Source organism: Triticum aestivum, chromosome 5A (genome assembly GCF_018294505.1).
Source record: "Triticum aestivum cultivar Chinese Spring chromosome 5A, IWGSC CS RefSeq v2.1, whole genome shotgun sequence".
NCBI classification, from domain to species: Eukaryota; Viridiplantae; Streptophyta; class Magnoliopsida; order Poales; family Poaceae; genus Triticum; species Triticum aestivum.
This window is the reverse complement of record NC_057806.1, coordinates 305,099,085-305,124,650: the sequence shown is the minus strand read 5'-3', so window position 1 is coordinate 305,124,650 and position 25,566 is coordinate 305,099,085. Positions and strand designations below refer to the sequence as shown.

General features: G+C 45.0%; 1 protein-coding gene across 1 annotated transcript; it reads left to right on the top strand.

The window, feature by feature from the left end:
• The first annotated feature begins 7,475 nt into the window (after window positions 1-7,475).
• On the top strand, window positions 7,476-10,451 carry LOC123103056 (BTB/POZ domain and ankyrin repeat-containing protein NH5.2). The gene is made up of 2 exons (XM_044524542.1): window positions 7,476-8,225; window positions 9,102-10,451. Exons 1-2 carry the CDS (start codon window positions 7,710-7,712, stop codon window positions 10,065-10,067), a joined length of 1,482 nt encoding a protein of 493 aa, XP_044380477.1. The 5' UTR covers window positions 7,476-7,709; the 3' UTR covers window positions 10,068-10,451.
• Window positions 10,452-25,566: the final 15,115 nt, after the last annotated feature.

The following is a 25,566-nucleotide window of genomic DNA, read 5'->3' as shown; positions in this document are numbered from 1 at the left end:
CTTAAGACCGCAAAAGGTAGAAATCAAGAAGGAGCATCAAGTGTTGATGGTTTAACAAGACCACTGGTTTCAAGAAGGGCAAGGGCTAGAAGGGAAACTTCATGGATGGCAAACCAGTTGCCGCTCCAGTGAAGGAACCCAAGGTTGAACCCAAACCCGAGACTAAGTGCTTCTATTGTAAGGGGAACGGTCACTGGTAGCGGAATTACCCCAAATGCATGGTAGATAAGAAGGCTGGCAACTTCAACAAAGTATATACGTGTTATTAATGTGTACCTCACTAGTACTCCTGGTAGCACCTGGGTATTGGATACCGGTTCAGTTGCTATTATTGGTGACTTGAAGCAAAAGCTACGGACTAAACGGAGACTGGCTAAGGGCGAGGTGACGATGTGTGTTGGAAGTGTTTCCAAAGTTGATGAGATCACCATCGCACGCTCCATCTGCCTTCGGGATTAGTATTGAACCTAGATAAATGTTATCAGGTGTCTACGTTGAGCATGAATATGATTAGATCATGTTCATTGCAATACGGTTATTCATTTAAGTTAGAGAATAATGGTTATTCTGTTTACATGAATAATACCTTTCATGGTCATGCACCCTATGTGAATGGTTCATTGAATCTCGGTCGTGGTAATACACATGTTCACGCCAAAAGATGTAGAGTTAATAATGATAGTACCACTTTCTTGTGGCACTGCCGCTTAGGTCATATTGGCGTAAGATGCATGAAGAAACTCCATGTCGATGGATGTTTGGAGTCACTTGATTTTGAATCGCTTGACACATGCGAGCCATGCCTCATGGGCAGGATGACTAAGACCCCGTTTTCAGGTACAATGAAACGGGCAAGTGACTTGTTGGAAATCATACATGCTGATGCGTGTGATCCAATGAGAATTGAAGCGTGCGGTGGATATCGCTATTTTCTCATCTTCACTGACGATTTGAGTAGATATAGGTATATTTACTTAATGAAGCACAAGTCTGAAACGTTTGAAAAGTTCAAGGGATTTTAGAAGGAAGTTAAGAATCATCATAAAAAGAAGATCAAATTCCTACAATCTGATCAATGAGAATTTCTGAGTTATGAGTTTGGCAAACACTTAAGACATTGTGGAATTGTTTCATAGTTGAAGCCACCTGGAACACCACAGGGTAATGGTGTGTCCGGACGTCGTAATCGAACCTTATGAGATATGGTGCGATCTATGATGTCTCTTACCGATCTACCGCTATTATTTTGAGGTTGTGTATTAGAGACAACTGCATTCACTTTAGATAGGACACCATATAAGTCTGTTGAGACGACGCCATATGAACATTGGTTTGGCAAGAAACCAAAGTTGTCGTTTCTTAATGTTTGGAGCTGCGATGCTTAAGGCTTCAGCCGGAGAAGCTCGAACCCAAAGCGGACAAACACATCTTCATAGGATACCCAAAGGTGACAGTTGGGTATACCTTCTATCTCAGATCCGAGGGCAAATTGTTTGTCGCTAAGAACGGGTCCTTTCTCGAGAAGGAGTTTCTCTCGAAAGAATTGAGTGGGAGGAAGATAGAACTTGATGAGGTTGTCGAACCTTTACTTCAACCAGAGAGTGATGCAACACAGAAAGATGTTTTCTGTGGCGCCTACGTCTGTTGAATAGGAAGTTAATGATAGTGATCATGAAGCTTCGGATCAAGTTGCTATCGAACCTCGTAGGTCGACAAGGATATGTACTACTCCTGAGTGGTACGGTAATCCTGTCTTAGATATCATGTTGTTAGACAACAATGAACCTACGAGCTATGGAGAAGCGATGGTGGGCCCGTATTCCGACAAATGGTTAGAAGCCATGAAATCCGAGATAGGATCCATGTATCAGAACAAAGTATGGACTTTGGTGGACTTGCCCGATGATCGGCAAGCCATTGAGATAAATGGATCTTTAAGAAGAAGACGGACGTGGGCGGTAATGTTACCGTCTATGAAGCTCGACTTGTGGGAAAGAGTCTTTTCACAAGTTCAAGGAGTTGACTACGATGAGAATTTCTCACCCGTAGCGATGCTTAAGTCCGTCGGAATCATGTTAGCATTAGCTGTATTTTTCGATTATGAAATCTGACAGATGGATGTCAAAACAAGTTTTCTTACCAGTTTTCGTAAGAAAAGTTGTATGTGATACAATAAAAGGTTTTGTCGATCCTAAAGATGCTAAAAGGTATGCTGGCTCCAGCAATCCTTCTATGGACTAGAGCAAGCATCTCGAAGTCGGAATATATGCTTTGATGGAGTGATCAAAGCTTTTAGGTTTATACAATGTTTGCTAGAAACTTGTATTTACAAGAAAGTGAGTGGGAGCACTACAACATTTCTGATAAGTATATGTGGATGACATATTGTTGATCCGAAATAATGTAGAATTTCTGGAAAGCATAAACGGTTGTTTGAAGAGTGTTTTTCAAAGGAAGACCTGGATAAAGCTGCTTACATATTGGGCATCAAGATCTATAGAAATAGATCAAGACGTCTGATGATACTTTCAAAGAACGCACACCTTGACATGTTTTTGAAGGAGTTCAAAATAGATCAGTCAAAGAAGGGGTTCTTACCTGAGTTGTAAGGTGTGAAGTTGAGTAAGACTCAAAGCTTGACCACGGCAGAAGAAAGAGGAAGGACGAAGGTCGTCCCCTATGCTTTGTCATAGGCTCTATACGGTATGCCATGCTGAGTACCGCACCTGATGTGTGCCTTGCCACATGTCTGGCAAGAGGGTACAAAGGTGATCTAGGACTGGATCACCAGATAGCGGTCAAAATTATCCTTAGAGGAATAAGGAAATGTTTCTCGGTTATGGAGGTGATAAAGAGTTCGACGTAAAGAGTTACGTCGATGCAAGCTTAACACCTATCCGGATAGCTCTGAGTAGAGATACCGGATACGTATAATGGAGCAACAATTTGGAATAGCTCCAAGTGGAACGTGGTAGCAGCATCTATGATATGACATAAAGTTTTGCGAAATACATAGGGATCTGAATATGGCAAGACCCGTTGACTACAACCTCTCTCACAAGCATAACATGATCAAACCCAGAACTCTTTGAGTGTTTATCACATAGTGATGTGAACTAGATCATTGAGTCTAGTAGACTCTTGGATGTTGGTCACATGGCGATGTGACCTGTGAGTGTTAATCACATGGCGATGTGAACTAGATTATTGACTCTAGTGCAAGTGGGAGACTGTTGGAAATATGCCCTAGAGGCAATAATAAATTAGTTATTATTATATATTTCATTGTTCATGATAATCGTTTATTATCCATGCTAGAATTGTATTGATAGGAAACTCAGATACATGTGTGGATACATAGACAACACCATGTCCCTAGTAAGCCTCTAGTTGACTAGCTCGTTGATCAATAGATGGTTACGGTTTCCTGACCATGGACATTGGATGTCGTTGATAACGGGATCACATCATTAGGAGAATGATGTGATGGACAAGACCCAATCCTAAGCCTAGCACAAGATCGTGTAGTTCGTATGCTAAAGCTTTTCTAATGTCAAGTATCATTTCCTTAGACCATGAGATTGTGCAACTCCCGGATACCGTAGGAGTGCTTTGGGTGTGCCAAACGTCACAACGTAACTGGGTGGCTATAAAGGTACACTACAGGTATCTCCGAAAGTGTCTGTTGGGTTGGCACGAATCGAGACTGGGATTTGTCACTCCGTGTAACGGAGAGGTATCTCTGGGCCCACTCGGTAGGACATCATCATAATGTGCACAATGTGACCAAGGAGTTGATCACGGGATGATGTGTTACGGAACGAGTAAAGAGACTTGCCGGTAACGAGATTGAACAAGGTATCGGGATACCGACGATCGAATCTCGGGCAAGTATCGTACCGCTAGACAAAGGGAATTGTATACGGGATTGATTGAATCCTTGACATCGTGGTTCATCCGATGAGATCATCGTGGAGCATGTGGGAGCCAACATGGGTATCCAGATCCCGCTGTTGGTTATTGACCGGAGAGTTGTCTCGGCCATGTCTGCATGACTCCCGAACCCGTAGGGTCTACACACTTAAGGTTCGATGACGCTAGGGTTATAGGGAAAGTATGTACGCGGTTACCGAATGTTGTTCGGAGTCCCGGATGAGATCCCGGACGTCACGAGGAGTTCCGGAATGGTCCGGAGGTAAAGATTGATATATAGGAAGTATGGTTTTGGCCACCGGAAGTGTTCCGGGCATCACCGGTAGTGTACCGGGACCACCGGAGGGGTCCGGGGGTCCACCAGGTGGGGCCACCAGCCCCGGAGGCCTACATGGGCCAATAGTGGGAAGGGACCAGCCCCTAGGTGGGCTGGGGCGCCTCCCACCAAGGCCCAAGGCGCAAGGGAGAGTGGGAGGGGGCAAACCCTAGGTCCAGATGGGCCTTAAGGCCCACCCTAGGTGCGCCCCCCTCTCTCCCCCCTTGGCCGCAACCCTAGATGGGTTTTGGAGCTGCTGCCACCCCTAGGGAGGGAACCCTAGATGGGGGCGCAGCCCCTCCCCCTCCCCTATATATACTTGAGGTATTGGGGGCTGCAACACACGCGAGATCATCTCCCTCTTGGCGCAGCCCTACCTCTCTCCCTCCTCGTCTCTCGTAGTGCTTGGTGAAGCCCTGCTGGAGTTCCGCGCTCCTCCACCACCACCACACCGTCGTGCTGCTGCTGGACGGAGTCTTCCCCAACCTCTCCTTCTCCCCTTGCTGGATCAAGGCGTAGGAGACGTCACCGGGCTGCACGTGTGTTGAACGCGGAGGCGCCGTGGTTCGGCGCTTAGATCAGAATCAACCGCGATCTGAATCGCTACGAGTACGACTCCTTCATCCGCGTTCTTGCAACGCTTCCGCTTAGCGATCTACAAGGGTATGTAGATGCACTCCCCTTCCCCTCGTTGTTAGATTACTCCATAGATTTATCTTGGTGATGCGTAGAAAATTTTAAATTTCTGCTACGATCCCCAACAAGGGGTCCTCGGGTTGCTGGCCTGTCTCTTATGGGACGGACTGGTGGGCTACTCTTGATTCGTCAAAGGAAGGTCGGACTACAGGCGATCCCTTGCTCCGGAAGGTAACCTCTAAAGACTTGGCGCATACTCCACTTCTGGTTAGCGAAACTGCCATGTTTATCCCCTGATGGTAACCGACCATATGTAAGCCTAGGTACCCCCTGGTGTCTATATAAACCAGAGGGTTTAGCCCGTAGAGGGCATTCCCACCTAGTGTTTAGTTCATTCGATCTCATGGTAGATCAACTATGTAATTGTCACCCAAACACATCAATACAACCAAGCAGGACGTAGGGTTTTACCTCCAAGAGAGTGCTCGAACCTGGATAAAATGCTATCTTTACGTCCCATGTTACCCATCAATCTATGATCCATAGCTCGGGAGCCCCTACCCGAGATCCACCGGTTTTTGACACCGACAAGACCTGTCTCCCAAATATGCTGGGGGCGGAGGTAGGTGTGTTGGACTTGAGACAACATAATAGAGCGTTATATGCAAAAACAAAAATTCTTCGACCACCATGATACTCGCTAAGTGTAGCTAATATGGAAGGCCCACTATTCTGATCCTACCATTCCGAATCAAACAACTAGATCAGGTTCTTTTTTGTCAAAGGATTGTTGTAAACTCATCCCAAATTTTAAAGGCATGGCCATACGCAATATCAAATGTGGTGATACTACATACTTATGGTCTAATCAATGACAAGATGTAAAATTAGAGTATAAATTCCCACAACTATACTCATTTGCTAAGGATAAAGATATCTCTGCCAAGAAAGCTCATGAAATCATTTAGGAGAACATACGTGACATGTTTCATCTACCTTTATCCACCATTGCATTGCAATAATGCCATGTGAACTGGTCCATACTTTTACATCAAATATTGAAAATGATGACTTGGATGTTTGGAAAATTCAAGGTCAAGGAATCATATACTCCAACAGGAAAGTTTGGAAAATTTTAATTGGTAATCCTAAGAAAGCACCTGACCCATTCCAATGGATTTGGAAATCCCCTATCCTGTCTAAGCAAAAAAAAACTTTGTCTAGCTCCTTATACAAGATAGATTGAGCACGAGAGACCTACCGATGAGAAAGAATGTCCACATTGATGACTATAATTGTGTGCTATGTGAGGATCATTGTGTTGATGATTATACGTATCTTTTCTTTATGTGTGATTTCAACCAAAACTTTTGGTTAAACCTTGGTATGGAATGGAATACTGACTTTGATGTCATCCAACTGCTAATTAGTGGGAACAACATAATAAATATATCATGCTTTAAGGAAGTTCCCATCACTGGATGTTGGATCATATGGAACCATGGAAATGGTATCATTATTTTATAATAAACAGCTAAGCATGAGCCAGTGCGTGTTTGTCTTGAAAGGTGATGATCAGAGCCAAGCCTAGTCTCAAGGATGGCATGCAGGAACGGATAGACCATTTGTAATTGCCTTTTGTAATCCCTGCAGTGTAACTATCTACCATGTACATACCCATTTTTAATAGAAAATGAGACATGGTAGGGGCCTTTCCTGCTGTAAATCATTCTAAACAAAGACAAATACCCATAGTTGTTTGGTCCTTGCCTTTTTGTTGTCAATATTCAGATGTTTCCAAAATGAAAACAAAGACATTTACTGGATTATTTTAGCATGTAAATTCAAAATTTTGAAAGGTTGAGCACACCCACCCCACAATAAACCTGAATTCTTGGACCGATGATGTACTTTTTCGAGTTGCATATTGCAAAATGGCTCGCGGAAAAACAAGTTGAGTTTCAAAACATCCATAGATTTGCATAGAAATGTTCTACTCTGTATAAACCTTTTCACAAAGTGATTCATGTGATGACTAGTCAGATGACCACCTTTTCCCCTAAAGAATTTTTAGTTTGTCAAAGAAACAAACAAGTTGTAAATACATGTGAAAAAGGGTCTCATAGTTTTACATCTTTGCCCAGGACCGGCCCTGGCCCTGGCCCATTTATGCGAAGCCCAAGCCCACCTCAAAATCCGAGTTGATCGAGATCTATCGAATCAACCAATGGCAAACTCCACTTTTTTCACCCTCACACTTTTACCACACACGAAAACCTAACGTGCGTCACAGTCACCCGGTACCGGCAGTACCACTACACATATACAGATACACGTACGCATACACATACACAGAACACTAGAGCTATAGCCTGTGGCGTCATTGGCAGGTGGGGTCGCCCGGCGACGGCCCCACCCATCAGCGATGCGCGCACAGCAAACAACACAGTGCGCTCGACTGTACACCACCACCCACGACACTGTAGCGCCAACAGTATTGGTCGCTCTCAGCTCAGCTCCCTCTCGACGGAGAGAGAGAGAGAGAGAGAGAGAGAGAGAGGGAGAGAGGGGGAGGGAGGGGAGCCACAAAAGAGCCAAGCTGCAGTGTCGCTGTAGAGCAAAGGGGATTGATAGCTAGCTAGCCGCGCGATGCCTCCCCTCCCCTAACCTTTCCGTCTTCCTCCTCTCCTCTCCTCTCCCTCTCCCCACGGTCCCAACAAGCTCTCCTCCCTCCGCCTGCTTTCCCCTCCCCTCCTCCAAATCCCGTGCAAAAGCTGGGATCTTTTTAATTAGCCCAAGGAGGGTACTAGTGCTACATGAGATCATGAGCTCCGAGGACTCGCTCAAGTCGCTGTCGCTCGACTACCTCAACCTGCTCATCAACGGCCAGGCCTTCAGCGACGTGGCCTTCAGCGTGGAGGGCCGCCTCGTGCACGCGCACCGCTGCGTGCTCGCCGCGCGGAGCCTCTTCTTCAGGAAGCTCTTCTGCGGCCTCGACCCGAGCCACCAGCCTCCGCCACCGCCTCTCAACTGGCCAAACGCGGGAGGCGGCAGCGGTGGCGGTGGCGGTGGCGGCTCACGTGGGGGCAGCGGGGGTGCCCCTGCCACGCCCGAGCTGGTCATCCCCGTCAGCTCGATCCGGTACGAGGTGCTAGTGCTGGTGTTGCAGTTCCTCTACAGCGGCCAGGCGTCGGTCGCGGCGCCCAAGAGCGGGCCGCTACCCGGCTGCGGCGCCAGGGGATGCTGGCACACCCGCTGCGGCGCCGCCGTCGACCTAGCCCTCGACACCCTCGCCGCCGCCCGCTCCTTTGGCGTCGAACAGCTCGCCTTGCTGGTCCAGGTGGGGAACAAACACTATCATTCGAATTTCCATGTCTTCCGTCCATCCATGCTGCGAGCACTGCACTCATATTCCCCTTTTCTTGGGATCTGCAAGCATATGCTAACTCGATCTCCAGTCGTCGACGCCATTAAGGATGATGGTAGTTAGGCCTGCCATGATTGGAGGCGCCCTTTGTGACATTAACATGGCAGCATGCAGGCTAGCAGGTCAGAAGAATCAAATCCATGGACGTCTGCGCCGGTGCAGCTCATACTGACTAGATCCCTACTAGGTTGCCCCCCTTTGCCTTTCTGATCGATCGATTCACTCACTGCATCATCAGCAGGCTGCAGCTGCTGCAGATTCCAGTGCACTCACTCCCCTCGTCAGTCCATTTTCTATGAATTTCTCCTCTTGGTGCTGTGTGTACTGAACGAGTGATAGGACTGAGTCGTCTCTAGTCTCTCACAGTCTCCTTTGCTTTTTCCTCGCTCCTGCTACTGCTGTTGCTGCAGCCACTGTCATGCATCACTTGTCATGGAGCTCCTCCTCTGACTCATCTTTACTAGGAAGGGTCTTTTCACGCCCTCGTTTGTGTCTGTCGCTTCCCTCACATCACATCCATCTCCACCTCCGCCCACTGCTTGCGATTGCGTTGCGCTAGGGTTTCTTCTTGGACACTGATCCAGTCCCGAACAGCGTCATTTCCAACAAAATTGCTGCCGTGCAGCATGTCATGGTATTGTTGGGCAAGTACACATGCATTGCTGTGCGGTAATTGGAATTAAACAGTGCATTTCATGCAGATGATTTGTTGTTGGTTTTGATCTGGTTAATAGTATATCATACTGGCTAATTTGTTAGATAATCATTTGGGAGAATTTGTCGATGCAGAAGCAATTGGAGAGCATGGTGAAGGAGGCGTCCGTGGATGACGTGATGAAGGTACTCATGGCGTCGCGCAAGTTCGAGATGCAGGAGCTCTGGGCCACCTGCTCCCACCTCGTCGCACGCTCGGGCCTCTCCGCCGACCTCCTCGCCAAGCACCTCCCCATCGACGTCGTCGCCAAGATCGAGGAGATTCGCGCCAAGTCGCCACTTGCCGGAGGCGGCGCCTCCGCGCCGCGCTCGCCGTTCCTCACCCACCACTATCTGCCCATCAACAACGGGCCGTCTTCCGCCGCCGACCGCGACCACAAGATCCGGCGCATGCGTCGTGCCCTCGACGCGGCCGACATCGAGCTCGTCAAGCTCATGGTCATGGGCGAAGGCCTGGACCTCGATGACGCGCTCGCGGTGCACTACGCCGTGCAGCACTGCAACCGCGACGTCGTCAAGGCGCTCCTGGAGCTCGGAGCCGCCGACGTCAACTCCCGCGCCGGCCCGACGGGGAAGACCCCGCTGCACCTGGCCGCCGAGATGGTGTCCCCAGATATGGTATCCGTGCTCCTTGACCACCACGCCGACCCCAATGCCAGGACGCTCGACGGCGTCACACCGCTGGACGTGCTCCGGGGCCTCACCTCGGAGTTCCTCTTCAAGGGCGCCGTACCAGGGCTCACCCACATCGAGCCCAACAAGCTGAGGCTGTGCCTCGAACTCGTGCAGTCAGCGGTCATGGTAACCACGCGTGACGACGGCGGGGGAGGCGATGGCGGCGGCGCTGGGGGAAGCGACGGCGGAAATTTCGGCCGGGGCGACGCGGACGACAGCCTGGTGAGCCTGACCATGAATTCCACGCTCATGTACCAGGGCCAGGAGATGGCGGCGCCGCCGGTGGCCGGCGAGGCGAGGAACAAAGGGACCAACAACGGCCGCGCGAGCCCCTCCAACCTGTACTTCCCCAATGGCTTCCCATGATGGTCGTCAACAACTCCGGCCGGCCGCCTCAGTATTCTAGCTGCTCGTCGCTCCTATCACACATGCATATCTCCGTCCTCCTCCTCTGGCTCTCGATCGACCGATCTATGGTGATGATTAATTCTGTTGCATCATCGTTGGACATGGATCGATCCATACGATGATGCAACTGTATCGCTAGGGATTGAAAGGGTCGACATATGATCGAGTGTGCAATGCATGCATGACCAAGAACTTGATGGTATTTGATGTGGATTCTTCTTCGATCTTTTCGCATGATTGGCAAGTCCAGCAACTGTTGCTAATTTGTTCAAACCAGTGGTCAAGGTTTCTCATAAAGTAGTCAATGTTCATCTTAATTGTCAATGCATGTTGCGAGATTCATTGGTCCTGGATGCATACTATGATGCAGTGTTGAACGCTATGCGCAGCATGGGGATTCAGCAGTTGCCCGTGGTTTTACATGCATGTCCCCTTTATGCAGCTTTTGGTCACTGTAGTAGGGCTTTGGACGATAGGCAGGATAGCTCATGGCCTTCGACAAGGCGAATCTAAGCGTGGAATCGAATGAATGGCCACAGGGATTGCCCTTGCATTTCTCCAATTATTCCTGTGGCAATTTTTCCGTCCATCAGATTTTCTTTAATAATAGGAAATAAATAAAGAGAACTTCCCCAAAACGATATAACTAGGAATAATTGTCAAATGGCAACACAGAAGTTTAAATTTTGTGAAAATTACAATACAAGTAGTTTTTTTTGCGGAAACAATACAAATAATTTAACGTAAATATAAGCAAACGTTATTTCCACAGAGCGTATAGTTATTTCTTCCTATTCAAGAAAGAGGCGATCTCGCCAGCGCCGCCAGGGAGTTTCCCCGCCACCGTCCTCCGGCGGTTCCCCTCCGCCGACGACCTCGATCGTCGGTGGTGAGGGGGGTCACCAGATCCACACATGTGGATAGTTTTAGACCAACGTAGCTTAGTTTTTTAGGTTGTTCATCGTTTTGGCTTTGGCAGCGGCGATTGGTGCTATGGTTGGGGGTGGATTTGGAATCCATTCTGTTCAAATAAGGATGGTGTGGCGGCGGCTGCATCCTCATGGTGGTTCTGTGTCCTCGAGCTCCGCCGTTGCGACATCGTTTGCTTTAGCATCGGCACGGAGCTTGGGAGGTAATCTAGGAACGAATGCAGATTGTGGTCTGCATCAACGGCATCTCGAAGATGGTGGATCGTGTGTTGGGTTTGTGGTACGTGGATGCCAGGTATGGTTTCCTCCTTCGACGTCTTAGACATGTGGGGATGCTAGATGTGGAATTCGATAGCGTGTCCGGGGTGTTGCCCATTCGTTCAATGGTAATGGTTTCGTCTTCCGTGAGTCACTTTGGAGGTCCGCAAAGTTGCATATCCGCAGTGGAGACATTTCGAGCTCGGTGTGTGGAGGTGATCTGTCATTTTTTTTCTTTGGTGAGTGTTGTGATGGTGCCAGAGGTAGGTGACGGGTATTGGTGTCAAGTTCAAAGATATCTTTGGTGTTATTTGTAATTTTACTTCTTGCATGTTGTTCCGTTGTGCAACTATTTATTCAATATTGTCAGTTTGGTATGTACGGGACTTGTGCTATGAACCTTATGATATAAATCAAATATGTTGTACCCTGGAAAAAAGTCTAATTAATGAAATAATGTCTTCATCATCAATAATAAAAGAAAGAATACAGAAATTTTCTACATAGTTTAACGTGTGGCACCCATGGCGGTAGAGTAGCAGGTATACAGTGCAAATAGTACAGGTGATTTTTCATTGGCACTTTTGGATACTGTAAGGCATTTTGTTGATTACATCAGACTAATATCTTTGATAGCATAGCTGATACTCCTGTGTAGTAAATAGTATGTGTTTCGCTCAAAATAAAAGTAAATAGTGTGTCGTCTCTGTCCAATATAAGGGGACAGCGCGATTAATGAAAACATTAGGGTTTTTTTGCTCTTGACCGCAGGTGAGTGGTCAGTTGTATTTGTATGTATGATATATCGATTATTATACATGGGTGGTACGTCAAACAAGAGAACTCGCTCTCACAATTTATTCTTATTTTTCCTTTTACACTCGTGTAGAATCAGGCTTTAGTCCCGGTTTATAAGGACCTTTAATGCCGGTTCACCAACTGACACAAAAGGGTGGGGACTAAAGCCCCCTCCCCCTAGTGCCGGTTCAGCATGAACCGGAACCAAAGGCTCACCGCGTGGCACCAGCATGTGCCGGGGGGCTAGAGGCCTTTAGTCCCACATCAATCGGGACTAAAAGGTTTAGGGGTTTTATGGGTTTTATGGGTTTATGGTTTATTTTTTCTTTTATTTTTATGTTTTCCATTTAATTTCTTTTCATTTCAAACATATTTTATGCTACTACATACTGTACACGTGATGAATAGTAAAATTACGGTGTGTGTGTGTGTGTGTGTATATATATATATAGGAAAATGGTTGTGTACTCCTGGGAGTACGTACTCCCGCTCCTCATATACCACATAGATGAATCTTTTATATCTTTTTATTATTTTAATATACTTTATTAGTAATTATTAGATATCCCAAAATGAGTTTCATGAAAAAATTTATGTGAGTCTATGTATTTTTAAATATTTACGTATATACTGATGTGTTTGTACGTGAAAAGGTATATTACAAAAAGTACGTCGCAGATGATAATTTTTCAACTAAACTCATATTGGGGTATCTTAGAATATTTAATGAAATATATTGAGAATAATAAAGAGGTATAATTAATGCGTATATGAGGTATATTGAGGATGGGAGTACATACTCCCAACAGTACAGAAAAGGAGTCCTATATATATATATACAATTTGGTATATACATACAATTTCTATTACAATTTGCAGATCATTACATGCAGGCATTAGGTGTAATGGTATTCTCCTTTTGAATCTATGACCTGGTCGATCAAAAATCCCGTCATTTCCCCTTGAATCGCTCGTACCTGATCCGTTGGTAGGAGCTGATCCCGCTTCTCCGACATCTTTAAAGAAGGAGATCAATATGAATGCATTAGTTGTGTGTATATATATATTAGATAATGATATAGAAATTATGAATAGTGTTCTGGCAAACGTACCCAAACTTGTCTATCATCTTTGGTTCTTTCGAACGTCATAATGTGAATGTTCTCACAAACGTAGTATGCACATAAATTATTTCCCTGCGCCTACCTTGCATGGTCTTTACGAGAATAGAATTCAGTTAGATAATAATTAATCAAGCATGACAATAGTATTGAAACTAGAATTAAAGAGATGCACGGATGTAATTAGCTAGTACTAAATTAATTACTTTGGCTCGCACCCATTTGAATTGTTGTTTCCATGCACCTTCAATCATGAACTTTTGCCAAGCCCTGCCCGCGGGCAAAGAAAATAAATAAATGAGTTATTAATTAATTGACATCAAGAAATGAACTAATGAGGCCGACATACATAGTGCGATAATGATTGAAATTACCTGTCGACCATTCCCCTCGCGACTGCGTAGTCATTAACGTCTTTAAATAGTGAGTCCGGTACTTAAAAACTTTTCCCTCGTCAATTTCAATGATTAGCAGGATCCAGTGAAAACTGCATGCGCACACGTTTGTATAATTAAACGGGCATGTGCATAACTCATCAACTGCACTTATTAACATGTAGTAAGCAAAAACAGAATTTGTAGTACAAGACAGTGTCACTCACCCGAAGTTGTAAGGAAGTAGTATTTCTGGTTGGGTATTTAGTCTTCAAAAACTCTAGCAATCTTCTCTCTGTGTCTTTTCTCGACCATTCAAGTGACCATGTCTCTTGATTAATGGTATTTGGGTCAATGAACCCAGTGCCATATCGTCCACCTCTTTTCATTTCATACATCTTGACTGTGCATAATACCACAGAAAAGAATATAGTGAGGATAATTACAGGTAAAGAACGAGCACAACTAGCTAGAGACTTAAATTAAAGAAAGAAATCACTTATAAACAATAGCAACTGGTGATAGATTTGTCGAGTGCATCTTGATTGAATAACTGAAACATTTCTTGAAACTCAACCCACAAATATTTTGCATGGAAGTAATGCTCTTCCTTGACTTTCACCATGAGGGACTCTCGCCTATTCTTTACTTCTCTCAGGTACCACTCATGCCATTCATACATTCTCGTCGATAGAAGCGGGATCTCCTCCGTTTAACCAGAGGTTGCCCGCGGACAAATTTCCATCTTACTTAACCAGAGGTTGCCCGCGGACAAATTTCCATCTTAATTCCTCTTGTGTAAGCGTTTGGAATTCCTCGATGCCTAGGAGTTGTTGAACAGTGACACCGTCCTCTTTAGCCTGCCTTCTATGATCGTCGGTTATTACCAGCTGATCGACGGCACTCCCATGTGGTTCTACAATGAGCAGGGGGATCGATTGCATTGCCTGTTCTCCCAGCCGGGGAACAGTTTTTCCACTTTTTTGCCAACTGCTTGGCTCGAGCTCAAGATCGACTCCTTCTCTTTTTTGTGCACAATAGGACTTCTTGATAGAGCGATCATAGTTTGAGTCCCTTTGCTTCACACTCGGTTGAGCATTATCAATAAAGTGTTGTACCACTTTCTTAGGTACTTTCTCCTTTGGCAGCGGCGAGGGGTGGGGGGGTGTTTCGGTGCAAAATGGGCCTTCAGTTGGGCCTTCACTATGGCCGTGTTTTCCTCGTCAGTATAGTCGTAAGGCAACTTCGGAAGAGGCTTGAGGCTTGGATCATATATGAATTTCTTTTCTGGTGTACCGCTAGCCGCCGTAGCTGCGGTGCCTCTCTTTCGCTGTTGCTGAGGCGACAGAGACGGCTGACACGGTGAGACTTGGAGGAGGAGGAGTGAGCTGACGTTGTGCCAGACTTGGAGGAGGAGTCGGTTGACACGGTGCCGGACTTGGAGGAGGAGGAGTCGGCTGACGCGGTGGCATACTTGGAGGAGCGTGAGTCAACTGACACGGCGCCGGACTTGGAGGAGCAAGAGTTGACTGACAAGATGGACTTGTTGGAGCACGAGTCGGTGGCCTTGGAAAGGCGATGCAATCCTTTCTCCATAGAATGATACGATGTATGGCCTCTCCCAGTGTGCGCTTCTCATCACCTCCAGGAATGTCAAACTCTAGCTCGTAATATGCTGTCATCACTTCATCAACCCCGACACGAGCATAGCCAGCTAGAATCGGATTGCAATGGAAGGTTGCTTCAAGGGGATTTGTTAAAGCTTAGTCGTCTGCCACCTTCATGGATATGTTCTTCACTTTCATGTGTAGCTCACAAGTAGTCCTATCTTTGGTACCATCCATAGGGTATCTAGCCAGTAGTGCATCATCGGCCTGGATGGAACCCACGCTGCTTCTTGGCATAGATGGGATAGTGCTATCCAATGTTGGATCTGCTTGCTGCTGTCGCTCGGATGCCCTTTCCTGGCTAAGTGAGTCGATATGCTCCTGCCGCTGCCAGAAAGCGCGTTCCAATTCCATGTGCTTTGATTCTACCAGTTGAAGGCGGTCTGCTTCCTCCTTCCTCTTCTCCTCCTCCAGCTTCCTCTTATCCTCCTCATGCTGCCTCTTTCTCACACGGCTGCTCTAAGTGTCGTTCCAATCCGCAAACCCCTCAAACCACGGAACAACGCCTTTGCCTCGTGTTCCTCCCGGTTGTTCAGGATTCTTCAGGGCATGTTTAAGCTCGTCGTTCTCTCTGTTGGGCGTGAAAACCCTCGTTCGAGCCTCTTCTATTGCAACAAGTAAACCGTCGGAGGATTCTTTAAGACTTGCCCACTCCAAAACTAGCCATGTGTTTGGGTCAACTTCCGCCATGCGCATAAAACCAAGTCCTGCACCTTTAAGGATAGCTCGATATAACTGGAGTGACCCCTACAACAATCATCTCTTGCTCAGCGGTATCCCACTTACGCGGGGCCACCTCATAGCCACCTGGCCCCAGATTATGGTGCCACTTCGTTTTCGCAGCATTAATCTTGTTTATTATCTACCGTTCTTGAGCTATTTTCGATTCCTTGAACTTCACAAAGCGTCCCAGTGATCTCTTACCTTCTCTAGTGTTCCCTTGAATTCTAGAGTCTGCTTCCTGCTTTGACGTACGCGGTCCATATATTTTTCTCGTGGTTGTTGAATGCTACCACCATCTTCTTAAGAGCATTGTTCTTGACTTTCTCCAGATTTTCATCTGTCAAATGATCAAGTAGGGTGAAATGTGACATGAGCGATTCCCAAAGTAGATCTTTTGCTCTTTGGTTGACAAAAGTAACATCTGGATGTCCCTTTACTGGCTTTTCCATTCTCGAACGGAGATTAGGATTTGGTCCCTGACAATAACTCCACATTGATGAATGAACTTGTTCGCATTCTTATTAGGTTCAAGCGGTTCGCCACTATGTTTGATGGCATCAATGTTGTACTTTACGCCAGCCTGCAACTTTTTGGCCGGGCCTCGAACTGCCCTACTGCTTGTAGAAGATTTGCTCAATCCAGAGGGCTAAAAGAAGAAAGATCGATTCATTAATATATATATACAAATCAATTAAAACATGTGATGATCACCAGATGCCTTATATAAATATACCTCGCTGGTCTTTGTTATTTGAAGAACAACATTTCCTCTGTCATCATTGTTCTGGACTTCATCTATTCATTCGTCTTCATCAGTATCATACCCTCATCGGTATTGTTCAGATATTGTGAGCCGTCATCTTCATCATTCTCATTTGGGCTCGGGGAGCATATGATGTCGAACATAGTCTCTTCACCTTCTCTGCCAGTATAGTCTATAGCTTTTATTTAACTAACCTATAAGAATGATAAAACAATTTAGTATTCAAATTAGAATGCATGCAATCAATAAGGAAAAATTGAATCATAGTAGATAATATCCATCTCGAATAATATCACTAATATATACACTCGAATAATTCAGTTAGTATCCATCCCTGAAGAACCTGCTAGGTATTGGAGAACCTGACGTCCAACGCAACCATGTAGCGACGGACGTGCTCGTCCTCCTGCCTGAAACGGTGGCGTACCACCTCCGCGGGGGATGCCAACCTCCGCACCGAATGTGGCCCACACGCCTGTTGGGGAATGCAGTATTTCAAAAAAAAAATCCTACGATCACACAAGATATACCTAGGAGACGCATAGCAACGAGAGGGGAGAGTGTGTCTATGTACCCTCGTAGACCGAAAGAAGAATCGTTTAGCAACGTGGTTGATGTAGTCGAACGTCTTCGCGATCCAACCGATCAAGTACCGAATGCACGGCACCTCCGCGATATGCACACGTTCAGCTCGGTGACGTCCCTCGTACTCTTGATCCAGCTGAGTCCAAGGGTGAGTTTCATCAGCATGATGTGTTGATGGTGATGATGAAGTTACCGACGTAGGGCTTCGCCTAAGCACCACGACAATATGACCGAGGTGTAAAACCGTGGAGGGGGGCATCACACACGGCTAAAGATCAACTTGTGTGTCTATGGGGTGCCCCTTTCCCACGTATATAAAGGGGGGGAGGGAGGAGGAAGCCGGCCAGGGTTGGCGCGCCCAGAGGGGGGAATCCTACTCCAAGTAGGATTCCCCCCCCCTTCCTACTTCCACAAGGAGAACGGGGAAGGAGTAGGAGAAGAGAAGGAAAGGGGGGCCAACCCCTAGCCCTAGTCCAATTTGGTTTGGTCTAGGGGGCATGTGCCACCTCTTGGCCTGCCTCCTCTCTTCCACCACTAGGCTCATGAGGCCCAATAACTTCCCGGAGGGTGTTCCGGGAACCCCCGGTACTCCGAAACGACCCGAACCATTCCGGTGTCCGAATGTAACCTTCCAATATATGAATCTCTATGTCTCAACCATTTCGAGACTCCTCGTCATGTCCGTGATTTCATCCGGGACTCTGAACAAACTTCGGTACATCAAATCACATAACTCATAATACAAATCATCATCGAACGTTAAGCATGCGGACCCTACGGGTTCGAGAACTATGTAGACATGACCGACAAACATCTCCGGTCAATAACCAATAGCGGAACCTGGATGCTCATATTGGTTCCTATATATTCTACGAAGATCTTTATCGGTCAAACCACATAACAACATATGTTATTCCCTTTGTCATCGGTATGTTACTTGCACGAGATTCGATCATCGGTAGCATCATACCTAGTTCAATCTTGTCACTAGCAAGTATCTATACTCGTTCCATAATGCATCATCCCACAACTAACTCATTAGTCACATTGCTTGCAAGGCTTATAGTGATGTGCATTACCGAGAGGGCCTAGAGATACCTCTCCGACAGTCGGAGTGACAAATCCTAATCTCGATCTATGCCAACTCAACAAACACCATTGGAGACACCTGTAGAGCATCTTTATAATCACCCACTTACTTGTGACGTTTCATAGCACACTAAGTGTTCCTCCGGTATTCGGTAGTTGCATAATCTCATAGTCATAGGAACATGTATAAGTCATGAAGAAAGCAATAGCAATAAACTAAACGATCATAGTGCTAAGCTAACGGATGGGTCTAGTCCATCACATCATTCTCTAATGATGTGATCCCGTTCATCAAATGACAACACATGTCAATGGCTAGGAAACTTAACCATCTTTGATTAACGAGCTAGTCAACTAGAGGCATACTAGGGACACTATGTTTGTCTATGTATTCACACATGTACTAAGTTTCCGGTTAATACAATTCTAGCATGAATAATAAACATTTATCATGATATAAGGAAATATAAATAACAACTTTATTATTGCCTCTAGGGCATATTTCCTTCAGCGCCCGCCACCAAAGAAGCTCCGGGTTGATGACGGGAGGCGGGTTCCTCGTCAAGATGCGCGCCCCTGAAGGTAGCACCTCCCAGTGCCAGCTCGGCGGAACCCAGACCTAGACATGGCGCCTCTGAAGCAGGACGTCGTCGCGAACGAGTCGACGACGAGGATGCGGGCCGGGCATCGTTAACGTCGAGAACAAATTCTATGCAAATTTAACAATTTGAAATGCTTGATTCTGATTTTTGTAATTATTTTTTTGTAAATACATAACAAACTTTTGCAAATACAACATTAAGATTTATATTAACATTAAAATATTATTAATACATGGTCAACTTTTTTCTATGCAACTTTTTTCTATAAGTATAGAAAACTAGAAAAACAAAAAATCTATGCAAATTCCACCATTCATCTACAATACACACACACACACATACATTGTATAAAAAAACTAGTGAAAAAAAACTAAAACATACATATAGTGAAAAAATAATAATCATCTAAAACATCTAAAACACATACATATATACATACACTGTATACTAATTAATAGTCTAAAACATCTAAAACACATACATATATACTAATCTAAAACACATACACATATATACTAATCTAAAATGAAAATCACCGGAGGGGGCGGCGCAAGCTCACACCGGACGAACGATAGCTTCGAGGTGCGGCAGGGGCGCGGATGGACGGACGACGATGTCGAGGGGCAGAGGCGCGGACGAACGGCGATGGCGAGGTGCAGGGGCGCGAAGGCCATGACGGCAAGGTGCGCTAGGGGCGCGAATGGACGGCAGCATCGAGGTGCGGTAGGGGCGCGGACGGACGGACAACGACGTCGAGGGGCAGGGGCGCGGACGGACGGACAACGACGTCGTGGGGCAGGGGCGCGGACGGACGGCGATGGCGAGCTCCGGCATCCTGGAGGCGTTGGTGGTGTTCGACGGCAGGGGAGGAAACTGGTGTATTAATCTGAAAATTTTCAGGTGCAATTTATATATGTGGAGACCTTTAGTCCCGGTTGGAGCCACCAAGCGGGACTAAAGGGTGAATTTTCACCAGGCCAAGCGGCGGAAAGTCAGGCCTTTATTCCCGATTGGTGGCACCAACTGCGGTAAGGGGGGTCTTTAGTCGCGATTGGAGCCACCAACCGCGACTAAAGGTGGTGTGCTGGCAAGCGAGGTGCGCGTCGATGTTTAGTCCCACCTCACCAAGCGAAGGGCGCTCAGAGCGGTTTATAAGACCCCCAGCTGCATCCGTATTGAACTCCTCTCTAAGTAGGCCTTTGTGGGCCTACCATACCTGTGCTGCCCTGTGGGGTCTATTGGGCCGCGCGGGCCTACATCCTGTCCCAACTAGAGATTGGATTTCTAGTCGTCTCTAGGCCGTGGCGGACTAGTAGGCCGACATTTTTTTATTTATTTTCCAGTTTTTTTCTGCATTATTTATTTTATTTTATTTATGAGTTTTCTTGCTTTATTTAGAGTTAATGAGTGAATATTTTTGCGCCAGGTCAAAAAAATTATAAACTTTCTGTTACTGGCAGTAGTTTTCAAATTTGAATTATTTGAAATTTATGCGAATCACTAGTGTGTGAATAACTTTACTTTAAAAATAGATATTTCACTGATTCTTTCTTCTGTTGTTTAATATTAGTTTGTTTTATCATTATATTCAATTTGGTAATTCTTAGGTTATTTTAAAAAATCGAATGCCTTTGTAACAGATGAGTTTTCGTCTGACACCCTGATACTTCGAAAGAGATTGTTCATTTTGTACACGAAGTGCATCTAGTTTTGTCGTAACCCTCTCAACTTTTTAGCACATGCTATGTGGTTGAAATGATGATACCATGCCAACTTTCAACCTTTTCAGAGTTCATTTGTAGTGTTTTTCAATTTCAGGGTCATTTAGCTCAAAAAATCAGTAAATGCATGAAAAATAGCAAATGAAGTCAGAAAGGGTTGACAAGTGATCATGTGGCTTTGAATGGTGCATACTGAACACACAAAAAGTCTGGTGTTGAAATAAGTTTAAAACAATAAAATGCCTTTGTAACAGATGAGTTTTTGTCTCAAACCCTAATACTTCAAAAGAGATTGTCCAGTTTGTACATGAAGTGCATCCAGTTTTTGCTGTAACCCTCTCAACTTTTTAGCACATGCTATATGGGTGAAATGATGGTACCATGCCAACTTTCAACCTTTTCATAGTTCATTTGTAGTGTTTTTCAATTTCAGGGCCATTTAGCTCAAAAAATCAGTAAATGCATGAAAAATAGGAAATGAAGTCAGAAAGGGTTGAAAATTTATGACATGGCTTTGAATGGTGCATATTGAACGCACAAAAACTTTTGAGTTGACATAAGTTTAAAAAATGAAATGCCTTTGTAACAGGTGAGTTTTGGTCTCAAACCCTGATACTTCGAAAGAGATTGTCCATTTTATACCCGAAGTGCGTCTAGTTTTTGCCGTAAACCTCTCAACTTTTTAGCACAAGCTATGTGGATGAAATGATGATACCATGCCAAATTTCAATATTTTCAGAGTTCATTTGTAGTGCTTTTCAATTTCAGGGTCATTTAGCTAAATAAAATAAGTAAATGCATGAAAAATAGCAAATGAAGTCAGAAAGGGTTGAAAATTGATGACGTGGCTTTGAATGGTGCATACTGAACGCACAAAAAGTCTGGAGTTGAAATAAGTTTGGAAAACTCAAATGCCTTTGTAACAGATGAGTTTTCGTCTAAAACCCTAATACTTCAAAAGGGATTGTCCAGTTTCTACACAAAGTGCATCCAGTTTTTTCTGTAACCCTCTCAACTTTTTAGCACATGCTATGTGGTGAAATGATGATATCATGCCAACTTTCAACCTTTTTAGAGTTCATTTGTAGTGCTTTTCAATTTTAGGGTCATTTAGCTCAAAAAAATCAATAAATGCATGAAAAATAGGAAATGAAGAGAAAGGGTTGAAAATTGATGACGTGGCTTTGAATGGTGCATATTGAACGCACAAAAAGTTTGGAGTTGAAATAAGTTTAAAAAATGAAATGCCTTCGTAAAAGATGAGTTTTCGTATGAAACCCTCATACTTTGAAAAAGATTGTCCATTTTGTCCATGAAGTGCGTCCAGTTTTTGCCGTAAACCTCTCAACTTTTTAGCACATGCTATGTGGGTCAAATGATGATACCATGCCAACTTTCAACATATTCAGAGTTCATCTGTAGTGTTTTTCAATTTCAGGGTCATTTAGCTAAAAAATATAAACTTTTGCTTCCAGTAATAGAATTGTTTAAATTCACTGGAATGCGGTAAAATTCTGAATTTTTTAGAGACGATTGATGTACAAATCCATGTTGTCCTAATTTTTCAAAATTATTGGAGTAAAATAAGTATGGTAATTCTGTAGATCATTACAGATATGTTGTTGTTTGAAAACAGAAAGTTTTCTATCATTGTCTGAATTGTTCTGGGAAGTTAGAACGTGATAAAATCATGAAATTTTCGATAGTAAGCAACAACAAAATTTCTACAGTGTGGTATTTTGTCAGAATTTTTCGAGTTAGGGAACTATGGATCTTCTTGCATTCTTTACAGACGGTTCTGCATTCATTTGTAGTGCTTTTTAATTTCAGGGTCATTTAGCTAAAAGAATTAGCAAATGAAGTCCTACATAATGCATGAAATAATTTGTCTGTACATAATATTTCTTCGTGTTTCAAATGCCAAAACACATAAGTACCCTAACTATTACAAATATTCCCTCCGGTTTGTCTGAAGTGGGACTTTCCAGATATATAAGTCCAGAAACTCACTAGAGAAGAAAGTGATGACAGTGAAGCCGGTCACATCCCAGAGTGGGATCTTTGGGTGTAAAACTTTTTCTTCGCGTGTGTCACTTTGCGCCGTAACCATGGACAATCTTCATCATTTAACTGGCTGCTCGGGTCAATATTCACTGTGAAGGGAGCAATTTCATGAAACTTTTCATAATCTTCTGACATGTCTGTCTTGTCCTCCACCCCCATGATGTTTCTTTTCCCTGAAAGAACTATGTGGCACTTTGGCTCATTGTATGATGTATTCGCTTCCTTATCTTTTCTTTTTCTTGCCTTAGTAGACATGTCCTTCACATAGAAAATCTGCGCCACATCATTGGCTAGGACGAATGGTTCGTCTGCGTACGCAAAATTGTTGAGATCCACTGTTGTCATTCCGTACTGCGGGTCTTATGTTACCCCGCCTCCTGTCACATTGACCTATTTGCACTAAAACAAAGGGACCTTCAAACCACGTCCATAGTCAAGTTCCCATATCTCCTCTATGTAACCATAATATGTGTCCTTTGGCCTATTGGTGTTTGCTGCATCAAAGCGGACACCACTGTTTTGGTTGGTGCTCTCTTTACCTTGGGCGATCGTGTAAAATGTATTACCATTTATCTCATACCCTTTGAAAGTCAATACATTCAAAGATGGTAACTTGGACAACAAGTACAACTCATCTTCAACAGCGTCGTCATGCATGAGACGTGTCTGCAACCAACCGGCGAAAGTCCCCGTTTGATCACATGTAATCCAGTTGTCAGACTGCTCCAATTGTTTGGAGCATAGAATGTTCTTGTGTTCCTTGATATAAGGAGCCACCAAGGAGGAATTTTGTAGAACTGTGTAGTGTGCTTGAACCCAAGAATGCCCGTCCATACATATTATTACTTTCGGTCCCAGCGTGCCTTTTCCACCCAGTCTGCCCTCATGCCACGATTCAAGAAGACCAATCGGCTTAAGGTCAGGAATAAAGTCAACACAAAACTCAATGATCTCCTCATTTTCATGGCCCTTGGAGATGCTTCCTTCTGGCCTAGCATGGTTATGAACATATTTCTTTAAGACTCCCATGGACCTCTCAAAGGGGAACATATTGTGAACAAATACAGGACCCAGAATGGCAATCTATTCGACTAGGTGAACTAGGACGTGTGTCATGATATTGAAAAAGGATGGTGGGAACACCAACTCAAAACTGACAAGGCATTGCACCAAATCATTCTCTAATCTTGGTATGATTTCTGGATCGATTACCTTCTGAGAGATTGCATTGAGGAATGCACATAGCTTCATAATGGCTAATCGAACGTTTTTGGGTAGAATCCCCCTCAATGCAACGGGAAGAAGTTGCGTCATAATCACATGACAATCATGAGACTTTAGGTTCTGGAACTTTTTCTCTGCCATATTTATTATTCCCTTTATATTCAACGAGAAGCCAGACGGGACCTTCATACTGAGTAGGCATTCAAAGAAGATTTCCTTCTCTTCTTTGGTAAGAGCGCAGCTGGCATGATCCTGATGTATACGATCTTTTCCGTGCATACGTTGCTGGTCCTCCCATGCCTCTAGTGTATCTTTTGTCTTCGCATACATGCCTAAGAAGCCTAGCAGGTTCACGCAAAGATTATTCGTCACGTGCATCACGTCGATTGCAGAGCGGATCTCTAGGTCATTCCAATAGGGTAGGTCCCAAAATATAGATTTGTTCTTCCACATGGGTGCGCGTTCGTCAGCGTCATTCGGAACAGATTGTCCACCAGGACCCTTTCCAAAGATTACTTTTACATCCTTGACCATATCAAGTACATCATCACCAGTACGGTGGCGAGGCTTCTTCCGGTGATCTGCCTCACCTTTGAAATGCTTGCTTTTCTTTCTTATGGGGTGCCTGCTTGGAAGAAATCGACGATGTCCCAGGTACACATTCTTCTTACATTTATCCAAATATATACTGTTGTCCTGAAAGGTTACTAAGAGTAGGCCAATCATTGATGGTTATAAACAAGAACGCATGTAGGCCAAATTCCTCCTGATTGTGCTCATCTCACACACGTACACCTTTTTCATTCCACAACTGTAAGAGTTCTTCAACTAATGACCTTAGGTACACATCCATGTGTTGCCGGGTTTCTTAGGGCCTTGGATGAGCACTGGCGTCATAATGAACTTCCGCTTCATGCACAACCAAGGAGGAAGGTATAGATACATAGAGTCACAGGCCAAGTGATATGATTGCTGCTCTGCTCCCCAAAAGGATTAATTGTTGGGGAACGTTGCAGAAAACAAAAATTTTCCTACTCGTTTCACCAAGATCTATCTAGGAGTTCATCTAGCAACGAGTCATCAGATGCATCTACATACCTTTGTAGATCGCGTGCGGAAGCGTTCAAAGAACGGTGATGATGTAGTCGTACATGACGTGATCCAAATCACCGATGACCAAGCGCCGAACGTACGGCACCTCCGCGTTCAACACACGTACGGGACGGGAAACGTCTCCTCCTTCTTGATCCAGCAAGGGGAAAGGAGAGGTTGATGAAGATCCAGCAGCACGACGGCGTGGTGATGGATGCAGGGCGTCACAGTAGCAGGGCTTCGCCTATACTACGAGAGAGAGACGTAACGGGGAGAGAGGGAGGCGCCAAAGCTCAGGTATGAAGTCCCTCCTCTCCCTCACTATATATAGGGGTGCTAAGGGGGGGGGCGCCGTCCCTAGTAGATGGCATCTACTAGGGGGGCGGTGGCCTAGGGTGGGGGGCTTGCCCCCCAAGGCAAGGGGGCGCCCCCTCTAGGGTTTCCCCT